The 18,644-nt window shown below is 48.3% G+C and overlaps 6 protein-coding genes across 6 annotated transcripts; 3 read left to right on the top strand and 3 right to left on the bottom strand.

The window, feature by feature from the left end:
- Window positions 1-253: 253 nt before the first annotated feature.
- On the bottom strand, window positions 254-2,381 carry PMZ80_002726 (uncharacterized protein; the record flags this gene model as incomplete). The annotated part of the gene is made up of 8 exons (XM_064871158.1): window positions 254-569; window positions 623-711; window positions 760-1,070; window positions 1,121-1,557; window positions 1,665-1,809; window positions 1,860-1,986; window positions 2,036-2,071; window positions 2,130-2,381. The coding sequence occupies 8 exons, from the start codon at window positions 2,379-2,381 to the stop codon at window positions 254-256; spliced, it is 1,713 nt and encodes a 570-aa protein (XP_064733611.1).
- Window positions 2,382-3,009: 628 nt separating this feature from the next.
- On the bottom strand, window positions 3,010-4,722 carry PMZ80_002725 (uncharacterized protein; the record flags this gene model as incomplete). The annotated part of the gene is made up of 2 exons (XM_064871157.1): window positions 3,010-4,398; window positions 4,447-4,722. 2 exons carry the CDS (start codon window positions 4,720-4,722, stop codon window positions 3,010-3,012), a joined length of 1,665 nt encoding a protein of 554 aa, XP_064733610.1.
- A 1,181-nt stretch (window positions 4,723-5,903) lies between these two features.
- Window positions 5,904-9,002, top strand: HIS4 (trifunctional histidinol dehydrogenase; the record flags this gene model as incomplete). The annotated part of the gene is made up of 1 exon (XM_064871156.1): window positions 5,904-9,002. One exon carries the CDS (start codon window positions 5,904-5,906, stop codon window positions 9,000-9,002), a length of 3,099 nt encoding a protein of 1,032 aa, XP_064733609.1.
- A 4,461-nt stretch (window positions 9,003-13,463) lies between these two features.
- Window positions 13,464-15,161, top strand: PMZ80_002723 (uncharacterized protein; the record flags this gene model as incomplete). Its single annotated transcript, XM_064871155.1, has 3 exons — window positions 13,464-13,512; window positions 13,566-13,925; window positions 13,975-15,161. The coding sequence occupies 3 exons, from the start codon at window positions 13,464-13,466 to the stop codon at window positions 15,159-15,161; spliced, it is 1,596 nt and encodes a 531-aa protein (XP_064733608.1).
- A 767-nt stretch (window positions 15,162-15,928) lies between these two features.
- thp1 (uracil DNA N-glycosylase Thp1) lies at window positions 15,929-16,957 on the bottom strand (the record flags this gene model as incomplete). Its single annotated transcript, XM_064871154.1, has 1 exon — window positions 15,929-16,957. One exon carries the CDS (start codon window positions 16,955-16,957, stop codon window positions 15,929-15,931), a length of 1,029 nt encoding a protein of 342 aa, XP_064733607.1.
- Window positions 16,958-17,370: 413 nt separating this feature from the next.
- Window positions 17,371-18,416, top strand: PMZ80_002721 (uncharacterized protein; the record flags this gene model as incomplete). Its single annotated transcript, XM_064871153.1, has 3 exons — window positions 17,371-17,433; window positions 17,482-17,546; window positions 17,603-18,416. The coding sequence occupies 3 exons, from the start codon at window positions 17,371-17,373 to the stop codon at window positions 18,414-18,416; spliced, it is 942 nt and encodes a 313-aa protein (XP_064733606.1).
- Between the last annotated feature and the right edge of the window lie 228 nt (window positions 18,417-18,644).

The raw sequence follows: 18,644 nt of genomic DNA, 5'->3' as shown, positions 1-18,644 counted from the left end.
AAATAGAAAGGGAAATCGTGTAGCCTGCACAGTTCGCAATGTACAGAGACAATGAGCCGGAGAGCAAGGTACAACCTCATGACACGCAGGAGCGACCGCACATCTCAATGATCCTGCCGCTTGAGAAGGGCTGGCCGCAGTATTCCTTTTGTTCTATCTACAAGGCTGAATAGACATATCTTCCTTGCTACCCAACCAAGCCCGCACCCACTCCCTTCCTGGGCTGACTCAACGTGTCGCCGCCTCGACACGTCTAGAGCTTCTCATTCATTGTCTTCCCAACAGGCTCCTTCTCCCCAGCAACACCAACACTACTGCTCCTACCAGTCAAGCCTTGAATCCTGTCCTCAAGCCCTATCTCAACATTGATAGCCTGCATTCTTTCTTGGTCCGCAATCGCAACACCACTGCTGCCAAACACGATGTCCATCTCTTCCAATGTAAGCTTCGACGTCTCTGGTGTGAAGAACCAGATGAAGCCTGCGCCCATGGTAATGAGAACGCCGAAGAGGATGAAGGTGCCGTAAGATATGCCGGTGATCATGTCTGGCGTGACTTGGCCGACGATGCTGAATGGTATTAGCTGGCATGTTAGTGGATGGAGGCAGGGGTGGATGCTTACAAGTTATTCATCCAGTTGGAGGATGCGCCAAGGGCGATGCCGTAGGGACGGGCGGAGAGAGGCCAGACTTCGGCGACGACGATCCAGGCCTAGATCTTGTTAGCAGAGGTCTTGAGATATGAACAAGTAAGTCTTACACAAGGACCCCATGACCATCCGAAGTTTGCCACGAACAGCCAGACCATGACGATACAGGCCCACGCGCTAGCCTGTTGGTTCTCCCACTTGTTCTCGTTCCGAGCGAAGATGACTGCGATGACGAAGTGGCAGAAGCCCATGCAGAGCGCACCGATGGCCAATGCCGGTTTTCGGCCGATTCGATCAATGTAAAGGATTGCGGGAATAGTAGCAAGAAGCATGACAACGCCGACGACACCTGTGGCTAGGAGAGACGTTGTGTTCGAGCTCATGCCAAGGGCGCCGAAGATCTGGGGTGCGTAGTAGAGGACTGAACTTGTTAGCAAACAACACCAGGGCCTATCAGACTGGAGAACTTACCAGCATTGATACCAGTCCACTGTTGAAAGAACATAGTAACCGTCGCAACCATGACACGTCTGAACATCGGCATCGTCTTGAACAGCGAAGCAATCGATACAAACTGAAGCTTGACCGTATTCCACGCTGTCAACTCCCTGAGATGTGGGAAATTGGCTTCGACGGTGCGCTTCTCGAACAAGGATTGTGCTTTGATTTCGAGGAACTCGAGCTCGATCAGGTCATGATCCTCTGGCATGTCTCGCAGTTGTGCTAGGGTTCTTCTGGCGTCCGCTTCGCGGCCGTGGTGGACGAGCCATCGAGGAGTGAAAGGCATGAAGATCATGCCTACGAGGAGGATCAATGCTGGGCCGAGTTGCAGACAGATGGGGAGTAGCCAGGCTGCTTCGACTTGGGTTGTTCCAGTGCCGCCCCAGAAGTGACAGCCGTAGTCGATCCTGTTCCAGCAGATTAGCACAGCTGGAATGACCAACCAGTGTCCGGACCCAGTATGTGTGGAGCTCTAGGTCTCCGAGGAAGTGTGTCAGGAAAGGGAGAGTCTCACCAGAAGGAGATCATGATGCCAAACTCGATAGCGAATTGTTGCATCCCAATGAGCAAGCCTCGTACTTCAGGCGGAGCGCATTCGGCGACGTACATCGGCACGATCATTGAGAGGGAACCAACCGCCATACCAACGACGAAGCGACCTAGAACAAATCAGATATGGCTGTGGCTGTAGCTGGTTTCAACACCTTACCTCCGAGGATAGCATTGTGGCCGGCCGAGATCGCAGTGGCTTGAACGATGACTCCGAGTATGAAAATGCAGGTGTTGACAATGATTGCATACTTTCGGGATATGATCTCAGCAAGAAAGCCGGAATACTACAACTGGTCAGCAGGCTCGAAAGGGCTGCTGGTGGATCACACATACCAATGTTCCCGTCCACGCTCCAAGCTCGAGAATCGACTGTGGTGCGTTAGTGAATCGCCTCATGCTCTTAACTGTTATCAAGGCCTGCACTTACAGTGAGCCATCCCTTCTTGGTCTGGTTTGCGACATATTCCCCCATGTGTCTTTCGAAAGCTGGCATTGTCAAGATACCACTGAACACGCCTTGATTGTATCCATAAAGCAGGCCGCCGATACAGGCGAAGCACGTTATTCCGAATACTCGAGCGTTGGCGAAGAGCAAGGCAAAGCCTGATCTCTTGCCGGCAAGCTCGAGACGATGTTGCAGGGCAGCATCGCTGAACTGAGATGCTTTAGTCGGCGCCATGTTGAGGAAGTCGCAGGTGAAGACTTGAGTCTACCGCAAGCAGCAGTTTGAGCGTGGTGTAAGTCGTGAAATTCATCATCTATATCTGTGGTCAAGGCGGTCGGAAACTTTCAGGCTAAAGTCACGGCGGCAGATGAGATGTGCCCCCGAACACATGATGGACACCGCGTTGAGCTTACTTTCGTTAAACACCTGATCGACGTGATTGGCACAAGCTTCGACTATGAGTTTCGTGCTCGAGTTCGTTCCGTGAGCTGCGGATAAGGCGGCCAAGACGAGAAGCGACCACAGGTAACCTCAGCATACGCAAATGACCGTGGTGGATCGCGGAGGAGTTTTCGCGAGCTGCTGTAAGCCTATGGGGCCCTGCATCCCCGCAAAGCGGCGCTCCGGAGGGACAGGAAGGCCTGTAAAGGGTAGGGGTGTGTTTAGGCTGAATGCGGGAAATAAATGTTATTGGCCATTACACACTGCGGGGGACCCACCTGGAAGTGACTGATGACCACGCGAATGTGCTGGGGTAAAAAGGAAGTTTGTCAGATCGAGAAGGATATTAAAGAAGCGATGCCTAGCACTGAAAGGGCGTCGTGGAGACCGACCTCGTACCGGGCCCATTCGTCAGGGACGATTATCGACTCTTGAGAATAGCGTCCAGCTTTTCCACGACCAGGGCAAGATATTCATCTTCCTGCTTCATGCCAACGACCTGGATGGTGGTTGGGGCATCCGCAAACTGTTCGGGCCCGCTGTATCTGTTGTAGACTTTGGCGTCCTTCGCACCATATTTTGCGGCTTCATCAACTCTGTCGTCTGGATTGACCTGACCGATAGGAACGATGGCCGCGGGATAGTCCATCAGATTCCATAGTGCAGTGTATGCGGCAAGCCCACCCCACGTGTCGATCTTGGGGGCCGTGAAGGGAGCAGGTGGCATGATGAGAGCGTCCAGGCCATTGCTTAGCCACATGTCTCTATACTTCTCCTGGGTACCAATGCGTGCAACAGTGAAATCCAATATCTCGTGAATGCTTTTCGCGGGTAGAGCTACCAGACCTGTCTGCCGTACAGAGTTCACCATGGGCTCACCAGACTGGTTGATGTAGTCTACGGTGTCCTGCGATGGGTGAATATCATAAACAATGCATAGAGATAGGGGACTCACTTTCATGCCATCCATCGAAAACGAGAACCATAGTAGGTCCATCGCCTTGTCAACCTCGGTAAGCTTCAGTGGTATGAGCTCAACTCCAGCGTTCATGAGCTTCTGGGAGACGTCGCGCATCATCCGGCGCATAGGTGGCGTTGGGGTATTCTGTCCATCATCCTCGACGACGCCAATTTTCAAAGGACGGTTGGGCAGTGTCAGGCCTCGCCAGAATATGTGGTTGAGCATCGAATCGCGTTTCCAGAGCTCCGCCTCGAGGATAACTTGCATTATCAACGCATTTGCTCGAGCTGATGTAGCCAGCGGACCCGCAACGGGCTCAACACCAACGAGTCCAGCTCGACCAGGAGATCTTTTGCCCTGCAGGGATACAACTCTTGCGCTTGGCTTGAACCCGTATGTGCCGTTGCAATGAGCGGGAATGCGAATGCTTCCAGCAATGTCTGTTCCAATGCCGACAACGCTACCCCTCATGGCAATGAGTGCGCCCTCTCCGCCGCTAGAGCCTCCAGCAGTCAATGAGGTGTTATGGGGATTCAAGCAACGGCCAAAGACATTGTTGTCGCTGTCAGCAGTCATCAGTGTCTGCGGAATGGCTGTCTTGCAGTAGAAAACAGCTCCCTGCTCGAGAAGCATTTCGCAAAGGACAGAGTACTTGGTGCTTTTGTCGTTCGCGAAACAAATGAAGCCGATGGTGGCATCGGTACCCGGTACCATGAAGCTGTCTTTTAGTGAAATAGGTAAACCGAACAGCTTTGGCAATGGCTTATCAGGGTTCGTTGCCTTTTCATGATCCAATTGTCGCGCCCGCTCGATAGCTTCGTCGAAGAAGATCTCCGTCAAGCAGTTTGTCTTCAATATCAGTTAGCTGGTCCTGATCTGATAGAAGCGGTCACCAACCAGTTGTTGAGCTATAGCGGCCCTTGCACAGAAAGCTGTCACGACTTCCTCCACGGAAAAGGTGCCATCTCGCATCCGAGCAATAAGGTCAACAGCGTCATAATTTGAGGTGATGTCAATCTGTTTATCGGACAAGATGCCACAGTCGATAGGTACGGTGAGAAGGTTGTTCCTGCTCTGGTATTTGGACATATCAAGGCGCCATTTCGAGGGAAGGAGAGCGTCTCGCTCTGCTTGCTTCTTCGTCGCGATCTCTTGCCAGCCGGAATTGGACATCGTGGGTAGGTTGAGATGGTGTAATGATGCTGAACTGACAGTGGCTGCAGCCTGTCAATGTAGGGTTGACTTTCTACTTCTATTCCTGCGATAGTAGTAGTCTCCCGCTTGAGAATGCCGCGGCTGTGGATAGTGAGCAACAGATACTGCACGTTGTGAGTCGCAGAAGTCCGACAGAACAAACTGCATCTCGACCATTTCTATTCATGGGCCTTGCGAACACAATCTCCTACATCATGCCAATGCCTGTACGCTGAAGCCGCGATGCTGACCGCGTTCGTTTGTAGTTCAGATTCGGCATGTTAGCACTTCGGTATGGGCCATCGTTGATTGCCGAGTATCGCAAGTTGAAGGCTGTGAAAGCTGAACCCAGCTCGCCCCTTTTTCGAGCCCAAGATGCATTCCGGGCTGAGAACAAGTGTAGGTCGAGAGGAATACGGGTCAGGTCATCTTCTCAATAATAAATCGAGTCAACGAGAGACAGTCGTTCAGTGACCGGATCAGGAATCAGGCCGCGAGATAATCTGGTCATGTGTCTTGGATCATTCTAGGCCTGAGTTCTTGACCTGGCACACCCCGGAAACTCAAGATGAGCGCTTCTGACGAGAACATTTTCATACCTTCCAGGCAACTTGAGCGTGACGAGGTGCTCACTTTCAGTTTCCGGGGCGTGCCTGGAAGCCTCAGATACGAAAAAGGAGGGTGACTTGAAACGGAAGCACTACCGGCCCGGCCTTGAATTCGAACTTCTATTCGATCGTCTAAGATCTGCATTATCAGTATCACCATGTGTTGCACGCACGAGCGAGGGATAAATCACCAGTAATACCGAAAGGCCTCGAGCACACGGAGTAGATGGATGACTTCGTTGACCATCGTGCCGTTGATGCTGAAGACTTCATTCAATTCGATGTGAGGCACTCTCGAGGTACTCCGTACTGTAGGAGGAAGGTGGCCACGGTAAAGCTTTCGACCATAAAGCGCAAAAGTGGCGTCACAGCCATGCAGGCACATTGATAGAGCTGCAGGGACTGCTCCAAAAATTGTAAGCTTGGTGGGGATCAACATCTCAACGCCGCAGCCGGCGCGGACAGTACAGTCATCTTGAAAAGCACTGATGGGGCTATCGGGTTTGATCTCTTTTGTAGTTGAAGCTGTTTGTTCACAAATAATTGCTCATAATGGTGCTGGGGCTCTTACCATCGGTCGAGTTGTCGACGTCGAGCTCGGTGTCGACAGCTGCAGGCCTAACGCTCGACCAGGTATCCTATCTCGGATCATGCCTCATTGATGTTGATCACGACTCGTTGCCTGATGCCCTCCAATTTCTGCGACAGAACTTTAACAAGCTTGAGGTGCATGCGGATGTGCGACGCATAGCCAGCCTCGACGAGGTCTTCCAGCTACTCCATGCTGGCGCAAGGCGGGTCTTCGTCACCTTCGAGCAGCTCAAGGTGCTTTCAAGCTATCCTGAAGACCAGCTTGCGCCGGGAAGGCTTGTGCTGACCATCGCCCCGGACCCTCCCATGACAAATCTGCAGAAACTGAAGAGCTGGTTGGCAGAGAACCCATACTGGAAGACTGCGCCATGGGCTTTTGACGGAGATCGAGGCAGCGAATACGTCGACGCTGTACTTGCGGAGCTTGAGAACAGCCCACCGCACGCCGATCAGACTATCTGGGTCATGGTCACAGACAAGACATTGAATGAAGATGTGCTCTCCAGATATCCCGGTAGTTCCTACATTGTGTCTGCCGGCAGGTTAACGCTGGACCCGAGCAAGGAGGGCCACGATAAGCTCATACCTGTAACGGATATGATACTGGCTGGAGCAGTTCCGGATCGCAAGACCGGTCTGTACACTACAACTGTGGTCGATGAGCGAGGTATTGCTCTGGGCTTGGTTTACAGTAGCAAACAGAGCATTTCTGAAGCACTCAGAACGGGGACTGGTGTGTATCAGAGTCGCAAGAGAGGCTTATGGTACAAGGGCCAGTCCAGTGGGGATACCCAAGAACTCATCAGTCTCGACTTCGATTGCGACAAGGACTGCTTGCTGTTTCGTGTGAGGCAGAGAGGAAGGGGCTTCTGTCATCTCGGAACCATGACCTGCTGGGGTCCGGATTCTGGGCTGGCGAAGCTCGAAAGGACTATCAAAGAGCGAAAGCAGTCTGCCCCTGAAGGCTCCTACACGAAGCGATTGTTCAACGACCCTAAACTGATCAACGCAAAGATCCGAGAAGAAGCTGACGAACTTTGCGAGGCTCAAACCAAAGATGAAATTGCCTCTGAGGCTGCTGATCTTCTATACTTCGCTCTAACTAGATGTATTGCTGCAGACGTATCACTTTCGGACGTCGAGAGAAGTCTTGACCTGAAGAGTCTACGAGCGAAGCCCAGGCGGAAAGGCGACGCCAAACCTCAGTACCTCAAGTCAGAGCCCTCATCACAGTCGAAAACGAACGGTACATCGCAGGCCGAGCCCACGCCCAGGAAGGAAGAAGTCAAAGAGGCTGCCTCGATACCAAAAGAGCCGTCCGACCCAGCCGGAACCGCCGAGGACGGCCGAATACAAATGAAGAGGTATAGCACGACACAAGCATTCTCGCAAGATGCCATAGAATCAGCCTTACAACGGCCCTCACAACGCTCCACTGAAAAGATCATGTCGCTTGTTCAGCCGATCATAGCTGATGTTCAAGCAAAGGGCGACTCAGCAGTCCTGAAATATACTCATAAGTTCGAAAAGGCCACTTCGCTGAAGTCACCGGTACTAAAAGCGCCATTCCCAGCTTCATTAATGCAATTGCCGCCAGAGACTATCGAAGCTATTGACGTTTCTTACAACAACATTCTTACATTTCATTCAGCTCAAAAAGAGGAGAAACCTCTCATCGTTGAGACCATGCCAGGTGTTACATGTTCTCGCTTTAGCCGACCCATTGAGAAAGTTGGTCTGTACATTCCGGGAGGCACAGCTGTTCTTCCCTCCACAGCTCTTATGCTCGGTGTGCCAGCAATGGCAGCTGGCTGCAAAAACATTGTCATGGCATCACCGCCTCGAAGCGATGGCACAATATCGCCAGAAATCGTCTACATCGCGCACAAGGTTGGTGCTGAAGCCATCGTACTTGCCGGTGGCGCACAAGCAGTCGCTGCAATGGCATATGGCACAGCATCGATCACCAAGGTGGACAAGATTCTCGGGCCTGGCAATCAGTTTGTGACTGCTGCGAAGATGATTGTCAGCAATGACACCACAGCCTCGGTGTCGATAGATATGCCAGCTGGCCCATCAGAAGTGCTTGTTATCGCAGACAAGACAGCGAACCCTGCTTTTGTTGCATCAGACCTACTATCACAGGCTGAGCATGGTGTTGACAGCCAAGTCGTGCTGCTTGCAGTGGACTTATCAGAAGATAAGCTACAAGCAATCGAGGACGAATTACATGCTCAAGCTCATGCCCTGCCTCGTGTTGATATCGTTCGTGGGGCTATAGATCATTCGGTCAGCATATCTGTGCCTGACCTTGCAACAGCTCTGAAGTGGAGCAACCACTACGCACCAGAACACTTGATTTTACAGATTGAGGACCCTCATGCTACGTTGTCGTCGATACAGCATGCAGGATCTGTTTTCATTGGTCAATGGACGCCGGAGTCGGTCGGTGACTATAGCGCTGGTGTTAACCACTCGCTACCGACATACGGCTACGCTAAACAATACTCTGGTGTTAACCTTGCCAGCTTCATGAAGCACATTACTTCTTCCGCTGTGACAGAGGAAGGGGTAAAGAGCGTTGGACGTGCGGTCGTCGAACTTGCAAGGTGTGAAGGACTAGATGCTCACAAGCGTGCTATGGAGTTGCGCATGGAGGCACTGGGCCTCTTGGAGCCAAAGGTCAAGAAAGCTGAGCCAACCACAACCACACAGACACAAAACGGTGCCCCCGAGCCAACAAGCGGCAATACCGGTGGCACAGCAGGTGCAAGTCAAGGCTTCGATACCGCAGCAGACGATATCGATGACAATCTGCCATCGAAAACCGCCAGCACATCGGCCGTAGGCACGACCGGCCAGAGTCTGGAGCAGTTGCCGAGCACGAAGACGGAACAACAAGCTGTAGAAGAGAACAAGGTGGCACTCGAAGCGGGGGACGTCGATGGTCAGCGTAGAACGGCACAAACCATTAATGCTGGTGTCGCTCCAGCGGGCGACATTAATGGCCAAAAGGCCACGAACAGGCTACACCAAGGTGGCATTTCAATGGCTGAATAGAACACCGCCTTTGTTGATGCATTCGCTCACGTTACAAGCAAGGAATCGTTGAAGGTAAACTTGTGTTCGAGCACCTGAGTCTGGGACAAATAGAGCAGAAAATGCTCTTCCGTCTCCATACACTACTGCCGCCAGATGCTGACTACCATCGCTTGACAGACCTTATGGCGCTCACTATGAGCTGCCCTGGAATGAAGGAAAGATGCGTGAAGAAGTTTTGTGAGGTGTTAGATCTGAGGATGGATAGGTTGCATGACGTTGTAAAAGAGATCATGGACGTGAAAAAGGCGATGGGTGATAGCATCCCTCAATAGAATACAATGCGCGAGCTGTATCAAATTCCCTCACAGGGTCATAGAGCGTAGAAACTATGAAGTACTTTGTATGGACCTTAACGCAAAGCACAACAATCCGCTGAACCAATTCCGCTCATACCCTAGGAAGTCGCTGCCGGGTTTCTGAAGACAATCAATGCATCAAAGGTTAGTGCCCTTCGCCGTACTCGGCCTGAGGATAGGACCTTTGGTAGTCGGGAGCGGTTGCATCTTTCCTTGTCTTAACTACAATGACGTACTTTTCGTGCACCCCTACTTTTCGTGCGAATTCCTCACTCTATATCGTCGCCCTCGATAAGCAAGCTTGTCCTATCCTTTTCTATAGGTATTTGTATATAGATAGGACCTGTTATACTTATATCGCTCGGTACACTATTCTAAGTGTAACTCTGCGACGCTACTTCTTTAGCAGCCTTATCTTTAGCAGCTTTAGCAGCTTTAGCTGCTTTTTAAGCAGCTATTACTGCCTTCTTTACTGTAGCTATAGTAGTAACGACTACTTTACGTTTTATAGCTCTACGTATATTCTCCGGGCTCTTAAATAGTTAGTTAAGTTACTTTACTATAATATTAACCTATACTACCTTAGCACGGTTTCTCTTCTCTTCTTACCGTTTATATACTAAGATCTACTCGTTCTAAAGCGTAATAGTTATATTTAGTGTATCTATAGTCTTATAAGTCTTCCGAATAACTTCGTTTAATCTTATAGCTATAGTAGAGTACTATACTATAGTCTCGATTAGGTCGCGTAGCTATTAAGTAGTAGAGAGCGTAAGAATTAAGGATACTTAGTATATTAGTTAAGGCGGAGATAAGAGTCGTTTACGTCTAATAAAACGTGAATTTAGTAGTAGTTAAACGGTTAATAGCTAAATACTAGTAGCACTAAATCCGAAGAGGATATTCGCTTTTATTAGTACTTATAATCTTACTATATAATATAACTAACTAAACTATATCTTTTTAATCTTAACGGAGTTCTAATATATTAAAATACTTATAGTACGTAAAACGAACTAAGAGCGCCTACGAAGCGAGATTAAACTTAGGTAATTAAAGAAAGAAAAGTAATTAAAGTATTAGTCCTAAGTTACTAATTAAGTTATATATTAAGTTACTTATATTATTAAGTTACTTATTAAGTTATTTATTAAGTTATTTATTAAGTTATTTATTAAGTTACTTATTAAGTTATTTATTAAGTAAAGTATTAGCTTATATATTAACTTAAGTATTAACTAAAGTATTTATTTAGTTAATACTTAGTTATTATACTACTTATTAGTTTATTAATCTAAGTATTAACTAGAGTATTATTTAAATTATTATATAATCTATTAATTTATTATTTAAATTATTATATTATCTAAATTATTATACTATTTAAGTTATTATATTATCTATTAATCTATTGATTTTATTATTAATTAAAGTTTTAACTTAAGTATTATCTAAATTATTATATTATCTATTAATCTCTTAATTCTATTACTAATTAAAGTATTTAATTAACTATTATATTATCTATAAGTTTGTTAGTTTTATTATTAGTTAAAGTATCTATTTTATTATCTAATTACTTCTTAACTTATTACTTAAAGTATTAAACTAAGTATATAGCTATATAGTTATATAGTTATATATATTAAGTAGTAAAGGTAGAAGAAAGAGAAAAGGCGAAGGTTAACGTAAAGGTAAGAGAGAGAGATACCTAAATTTTTAGGTATCTACTACTTATAGCATCTCTATCGTAACTATCCCTCTATACCTACTACGCTAACGAGCGGTCTCTTTCGCTCGAAAAAACTTTTATAAATAGAGAGAACGATACTACTAATTTAGTAAAGTAATCGCTATTACGCAGAGACCATTCGTTATCGTAGCGTAGGTAGCGGAAGTTACAGCGCGACAGGATTTAAGGTATCGTAAAATCACGTACAGCCAATTATATGCATTAACCAATTAAAAGTGTAGCTTTATTAACATGAAATACCTTTAGATACCTACTCCGCTCGTTCCTCGCTTCGTAGGATAATCTCGGTAATTACGTCTTTATATAGTTATTTAAGTAAACTAAAGTATATAACGTTTAATAGCTATATAAAGTAACCAGTATATATAGGTAAGACTAAAAGAATAACCTTATACTATTTAATTAGCTTAAGTATTAGTAGTAGGTTAATATACATTTTATAGTCGTTAAAGATAAGTAATTTATACTCGTTACTATCTTATAATAGTATACTTAGTAGAAAGACTAACTTAATCTATACCTATGCGATATTAGTATTAGACTAGCTATTAGGCGAATTAATATATAGTAAATTAGGTACTCTATCGTTAAGGAACTATCTTAATAGTACGTTAGCGCCTTTAAAGATAATAATAGGCTTAAGTACTTTACTTACTACTAAAATATACTTAATAATAGTTATCTACTCTCGATTGATACTCTTCTTAACCCTAATAAACTTACTTAATAAAGAACCGATAACCTTTATACCTTAAAAGCTATTAAATACTATCTCGGTTTTATTTATATTGTAAACGTTCTATTACTTTAAGTTATACTATTTAAATAACTACTTAATATAACTACCCTATCTACGTATATTCTCTTCTTTTATAGTATTCTTACACTTACTATTAATACCTTTACTAAGTTTCTTACGTATATTAGGCCGCCGAGTAATAAATCTGTCTAGCTAATACTTACCTACTAGTCGAGCGTAACTAGAGGTAGTAGCTATTCTAAAGCTATCTACTTAACCTACGTAAGCGTTAATATAAATCTATACTCTTTAAGTATAAGTCTATACTTATAAAGTAGGTCCTCTTATACTATACTTAATAGTTACTTATTAAAATATACGATACGATAAGGTTATCGTTTACGATTTAGATAATCTCTAAATATCAATATAGCGATACTATAGTGCCTTGCGCACTTCGGGATTTTCTCAAAATCACCTCGTCGCCAGGTACGGACAGCCTTAGCTATGATATCTTCGTTAACTCGACCCATTATAATGAACTGTAGTGGTGTAATTAATTATCGGAGTTGTTGTTGTTGAGCGTTATAGAAAAATTGCACGAAAAGTAGGTGCGCACGAAAAGTACGTCATTGTAGTTACATGTCAAGGACGTCCAAAGTCGTGACCATTTCATACTCACCAAAGCATGTTCTTCAAGTCGTCGGGTTTGTGGTACGCGGCCTTAGCGGGCTGATGGCCCTCCTTTCCCCAACCCTCGGGAACAGATAAACATCCTTTCCTCCCGCATCCTGCCTCCTAAGAATCGAATCGAGACCAATTTGAAGAGAAAGATGTTCTGGTCGATTCAACACGTAACTACCATACAATGCGTCCAAGAGCAATCATCGTGAGCTTGCTGGCAGCAAGAGAATATGTTTCGAATCCAGGGGAACGACCTGCGCCACGCTCTGTGCCAGTCCAGTAGCTGAGCAGTGACGGTGGGACAATATAGTACTCGTTGTATACGACCTCGACCTTCGCGAGGGTTCACGAGTTTGGCGACGCGGGCCTGCATCTTTCCAGACTGCAGATCCCTTCTTATATGCTGCTTAGACAGCATAGAATCTTCCGCCACCGCTGATGCGCCGCTAGAATTGCGCCTAAACATCGGTTTATTTTCTGCGGAAAATCGGTCTTAGGCGCCCCCTCCATCACAGATATCGGAGCTTTACAGCCTATCTACTGCTGCCGAGATCGTGCTCCAAAGAGCGGTCTGAAATCTATGCATGCAACATCGGAAGCTTTGCCAATTCCAGTCGCAAGACAAGCGATATTGCAGTCGTTGTGCTCGCCACTCCCCGCGCCTGTGAAAAATGGCAGTGTTCCCCTCGAATAAGCCGTCTTCTCGGCGACGCCTACTCCGCTCTCTATATCTATAAGCCGTCATCGTATCACCAGACTCCATGGCCATTCGTCCCAGCAGTGTTGAACCATTCCGCTCAGCATAATTTCATGTTCAATGAGCCGTCTTTCGATTTGACGTTGACTTTGACTTTCGACAGCGTCAAGCACTGTTACAGTTCACCTTCACCCTCAAAGCCAAGCTTCATATATGAGAGATTGCCACGAGAGAGCTCGTTGGTTCTATTATGGCGGAGCCCAATGATAAGTTCCCATGGCAGCAGTTGGGGGTGCTTTGTAAGTTATGATACCATTCATCGTGGCGATACCACCTGCTGACACGAACCCAGCCATTTGCCGTCTAGCGGAGCCGGTAGCATTCGTCTCCATTGTGGCCTATGCATACCTGATGGTCCAGGACATCAACGGCGAGCAAGATGCTTCGTTTTATGCCGGCTTGTTGGTCTCAGCCTTTGCTCTTGCAGAAGCTTCCACTTGTTGGATATGGGGTCACCTGTCGGATCGCTATGGCAGGAAGCCCATCATCATGGTTGCTCTGGCTGGTACAGCCCTGTCAAGCCTGATATTTGGTTTCGCAACGAAGTACTGGATCGCCCTTCTGGCCAGAGTTGTAGGAGGTGCTCTCAACGGCAACGTCGCTGTTATGCAGACGATGGTGGCCGAGATGGTTCACCGACCAGAGCACGAACGTGAGCACCCCCTTCATCTTCCAGTGGAGATTACTGATCCATCATGTAGCAAGAGCTTATGCCCTCCAACCATTTATGTGGAGTCTTGGAGCCATTGCAGGTTCGTCGTTGGGTGGCTTCACCGCACAGCCGGCCAAGTACTACCCTAAGGTGTTCTCCCAAGATGGTATCTTCGGGCGCTTTCCGTACCTACTACCGAATCTTATTGCCGTCGCAATCGTTTTGACAGCGATGGTCCTCGGCCTCCTGTTCCTCGAGGAGACAAATCCTGATCTAATTTCTCGAAAGCAAGGGACTGCAGAACCGACTACGGCACAAATAGCACATGAGACAGCTCCCCTCCTCGGCGCACGAAGAGACCGTGCACCATCGATAGCAACAGCGCGTAGTGGCGCAAGCGTACCATACGTCGCTGTTCAAGTACCGCTACCCAATGACCCTAACTTCGACCTTCGTCGGTCCTCCATCGCATCTGTAGCTTCGTTAACCGCCTTCAAGAAATCAATACCAAATATGTACGAAACCCACGATACGGCCATCGCCGACGAAGACGAGCCTCCCAACAAAGAGCCCACCAAAACATTCACCAAAGCTGTCATAACCTGGATCGTAGCCCTCTGGCTCCTCTGCTACCACCAAATGGCCTTCAGCTCACTCCTCCCGGTCTACCTCCTCGACGACCCAGCACAACCACAAAACTCCCACCACCTCGATCTCCACGGTGGCCTCGGCCAGACCCTTCCTCAAGTCGGCACAATCCTGGCCGTAAACAGCATCATCTCTCTTCTCGTTCAAGGTGTTGTCTTCCCGCTCTACGTACACTGGCTGGGCGTGTGGTACACGGTCGTCACACTCACGCTCGCGTCTCCCATCGTCTACGCCATCACACCATTCGTCACACTGCTGGGCAATGCAAAGCTAGGCGTATATATCGTCTTGACGATGCAAAGTCTGTTCACTACGATGAATTATCCTATCTTGCTCATCCTGATCAAGAATGCAACGCCTAGCCCGAGTGTGCTAGGCCGTGTCAATGGGCTGGCGATGAGCGGGTGTTCCGGCGCGAGGACGATCGCGCCGCCTCTAGTGGGAATCTTGTATAGTGCGGGTGGGAGCGCGGTTGCGTGGTGGAGTTGTGGGGTTATTGCTGTGGTGGCGATTGTGCAGCTTTGTTTTTCGAGGAGGCCTCCGGAGAGCAAGGTGGAGGCAGAGGTGGCACGGGAGGAAAGTGGTTAGCGGGCATCAAGTCGAGACGCTGCGAAAGGATTGGGCATTTCGATATGGCATCGACGGTGCAATACGGTTACGGGACATTCGGAGTATATTGGTAAGAAAGTGCAATGAACCTTCTTCGACATGGGAAGCGAGCATATATGCGCCGGTTTGGGATGCGATGAATGCTGTTTCCTTCGGACGGTGTGGTTTGTTACCGGTCGGTTTGGTTGGCTTCGAGAGGAAGGTGCCGCAACTCGAAATGCTCATGGTCTGATTGCATGCTATGGAAGAGTCAGTGAGTGATCCGACGCATTGGCTTCGGTGGGACATATCTACATGGTTGGGAAACATATGAAAACATCGACAGGCATGCTGCTAGAAAGAGAAATAATACATCTCAACGACTTACGTTAAGGTTTTTGCCACGAAACCCGACACAAGCATACGCACCTTACTCATGACTGCTCTTCTGGGTTACTAGGATATGATTGTGACCAGCATGAAACCCGACTCAAGAATGTAACCGTTGGTCAGAGATCAAATCTCCTAATCAAGATTCAACCCTACGGACGAATTAGAAGTAGTCGACTCGACGTGGAGGGCGGCTGCCCGAAAAGTTCTCTTGAAGTCTCTACCATATTCTCGCAGGAGATGATAATCCTCGGCTGACAGTGAAAGACTTAAAGCTCACGATAGTCGCGTCCTCAAAATAGCAAATGATCATAACAATCTAGATCGTCAGGAGAAGGTCTAAGCATCATCTTTGCATGAAACATCAATCATCTACATCAAACAATTTGCTCTTCCTCCTTGTTCACCACCTCCTCTTTCTCCTCCCGCCTTCTCTTCATCCACTCCTCCCTCCTAGGCTCAAACCACTCCCCCAACGGCCTCCAAATCGCCACCCTCTCCTCCTTACTATGACTCGTACTAGCACCACTCGTAGTCGTCGTCACAAACGTCCTTGCCCCCTCCCACTCCCCTTCCTTCCGTCCAATCCATAGCTCCGGGTCCTGCCACCCATACTCAAACCCATCTCTCTTAACATTAAACTTCCTCCCCTTCTTATACCGAATCCACTCCAGCCATATACCCTTCCCCACAATCGCGACAGCCTCAGGTCTAAACCGTCGGATCTTGGCATCGAGCGCGGCGGCGCCAGACATGTAATCCGCCGTTGTGAGCGTGCTGCCATCACGGCTGGCGATGCTGGTGATTATGTTTGTGTGGCCGAGGCCATACATATCCATCAAGTCGTGGGTTTCGGAGGGTTTGTGCAGGACTGGTGTTATGCCGCTGGCGTGGAGGGTAGGCCAGTACCGGTTTGTGGGGTGGGAATAGGCGTGGCCGGTTCTGCCGGTTTGGATGCCGGGGTTGAGGCCTATGCTTACTAGGATGAGGTTGGGGCAGAGGCTGTCTTTTAGGTTGTTTTCTGGGGTGGCTGGTTGGGTGGATGGTGTTTGGCTTGAGGACAGACGGGGTTTCTTGGGTGTTGAGCTGGGGGTGGACTTGGTGGTTCTTTTGCGTTTTGTGGTGGCGGTGTCGGTCTTTGTGGGCGAGGTTGGTTCAGCTGCATTACGGTCGTCCGCCACAGGTGTTTCCGAGCCGCCTGTACTGTCTGCGACCTTCTCTTCGACACCAGTGAGCTTCTCATCCTGCAAGGCGGCGGCGGTTCCTTTCCGGGTTCTTGGCGGCATGGTCACCGTTTTCGATTTGAGCTCTGGTGTGTAGCTGAATTGCGCTAATCGAGCTTTAAAGGTGTTGCTTGCGCCGGATTGTGGGTGAACATCTGAGGCGTCATCTTCTGGCGTGGACATGAGAAGTTACTGCTCTGGCTGTGTAACCTCCGGCTAGAAGCTTCCTTGCCAAGTTATATTGCCTGAAGTTCTCGAATCGTGTGTTCATGCCTGCTTGCTCCCAGCTCACATTGCATGGCTCGATGTCATACCGGGTTGTCTGAGTATCTTGTGAGGCACAACACTCCGGCTCCAGCTGTCTTAGCACGGAAACAATATTGAGGCTGCCGAAGAAAGAAAGGTTAGGGACAAGGCACGGACTCTCGCTGAGCTTCGGTCCGGAAACCAGGTACGATGATCCGAGGCTAACTATCTTCAGACTAGTGTGGCATCTCGATCGTTATCACGCACTGGCATGCGATTGTGAGGACAAAGACGCATGACTGCTTGCTCTGATGTCGCAATCCATGTCTTCGAGAAGCTAGCAAATCGCGATGGCACGTCCACGGAAGACGTCGGTCACGTCCGAGACCTCTACGGTTACGGATGGCCAGCAGGTACTGCAGCTAGTCCCTTACCTTCCGACTGCATGCTAAGTCAAACAGGAGCTGGGTAGCATGTATGACTACCTAGCCAAAGTTATCCTACTCGGCCCATCGGGGTCAGGCAAGTAGGTCAGCATGCACCGTCACCGAAGCACGATTCTTATCTGACAACCTCAATCAGATCATGTCTCCTACACAGATTCGTCAAAGGCGAATGGCGGGTTCTCTCCTCCCAAACCATTGGCGTAGAGTTCTCTTCGAAGATTGTGAAGATTGGGACCGGACCTACAAGGAGGAGAATCAAGTTGCAGCTGTGGGATACGGCAGGAACAGAACGCTTCCGATCAGTGTCGAGATCATACTACAGAGGAGCAGCCGGAGCAATACTGGTATATGACGTTGCATCGATAGCATCGTTCAACGCGTTACCTACTTTCTTGACGGATGCGAAGGCACTGGCTTCACCATATCTGGCAGTGATATTGGCCGGAAACAAGGTTGATCTAGCAGATTCACAGCCGACTCAAGAGGCTGACACTACGCCGTCAAGTGTCTCGAGTCGGCAGTCGTCGTTTCCAATGGATGGTGGAGGATCAGCAAGATCAGTGTTACCTGGTTCTAGATGGACTGCGACCAAACCTGGGGAAGGCAGGGAGGTACAACCAGATATTGCTACGAGGTGGGCCTCAAAATCAGGTATATCGATGGTCACAGAAGTCTCCGCATTGTCGGGGGAAAACGTGGATGAAGTGTTCAACAGGCTTGCAAGAATGATTCTCACGAAGATCGAGCTGGGCGAGATTGATCCGGATGATCCTCAAAGTGGGATCCAGTATGGAGATGCAGGAGCATGGGATGGCAGTAGTATACGGTCAGGTATGACCACTGATGACAATACAATACGGCGGCGAAAGAAAGGCAAGAAAGGGTTGCTGAATGGGTTGTCGGAGTTTGGCGATGTTTTCCACAAACCTGGAGGAAGAGCTTGTTGCTGATGTGCAAGCGTTTGGACGATCTAGACCCATTCGATTGCTTGATACTCCTTTGCCGATATGACATTCACAATGCTGATGTGGAAGCAGTGCAGTTGCTCGACCACAACCAATCTTAATGATAATTTGCCAAACCAAAATCATGCGCAGATGTTCACGCCAGGCGGATGCCTACCGCCTCATGTGGCGCTGACTTACTCGGAATGGCAGATGCGGAAGAATCAGGACATA

This window comes from Knufia obscura, assembly GCF_036327395.1.
Source record: "Knufia obscura strain CCFEE 5817 isolate CBS 148926 chromosome Unknown scaffold_2, whole genome shotgun sequence".
In the NCBI taxonomy this organism is placed as follows: domain Eukaryota; kingdom Fungi; phylum Ascomycota; class Eurotiomycetes; order Chaetothyriales; family Trichomeriaceae; genus Knufia; species Knufia obscura.
The sequence above is the reverse complement of the archived record's forward strand: the minus strand, read 5'-3'. Positions and strand labels throughout refer to the sequence as shown.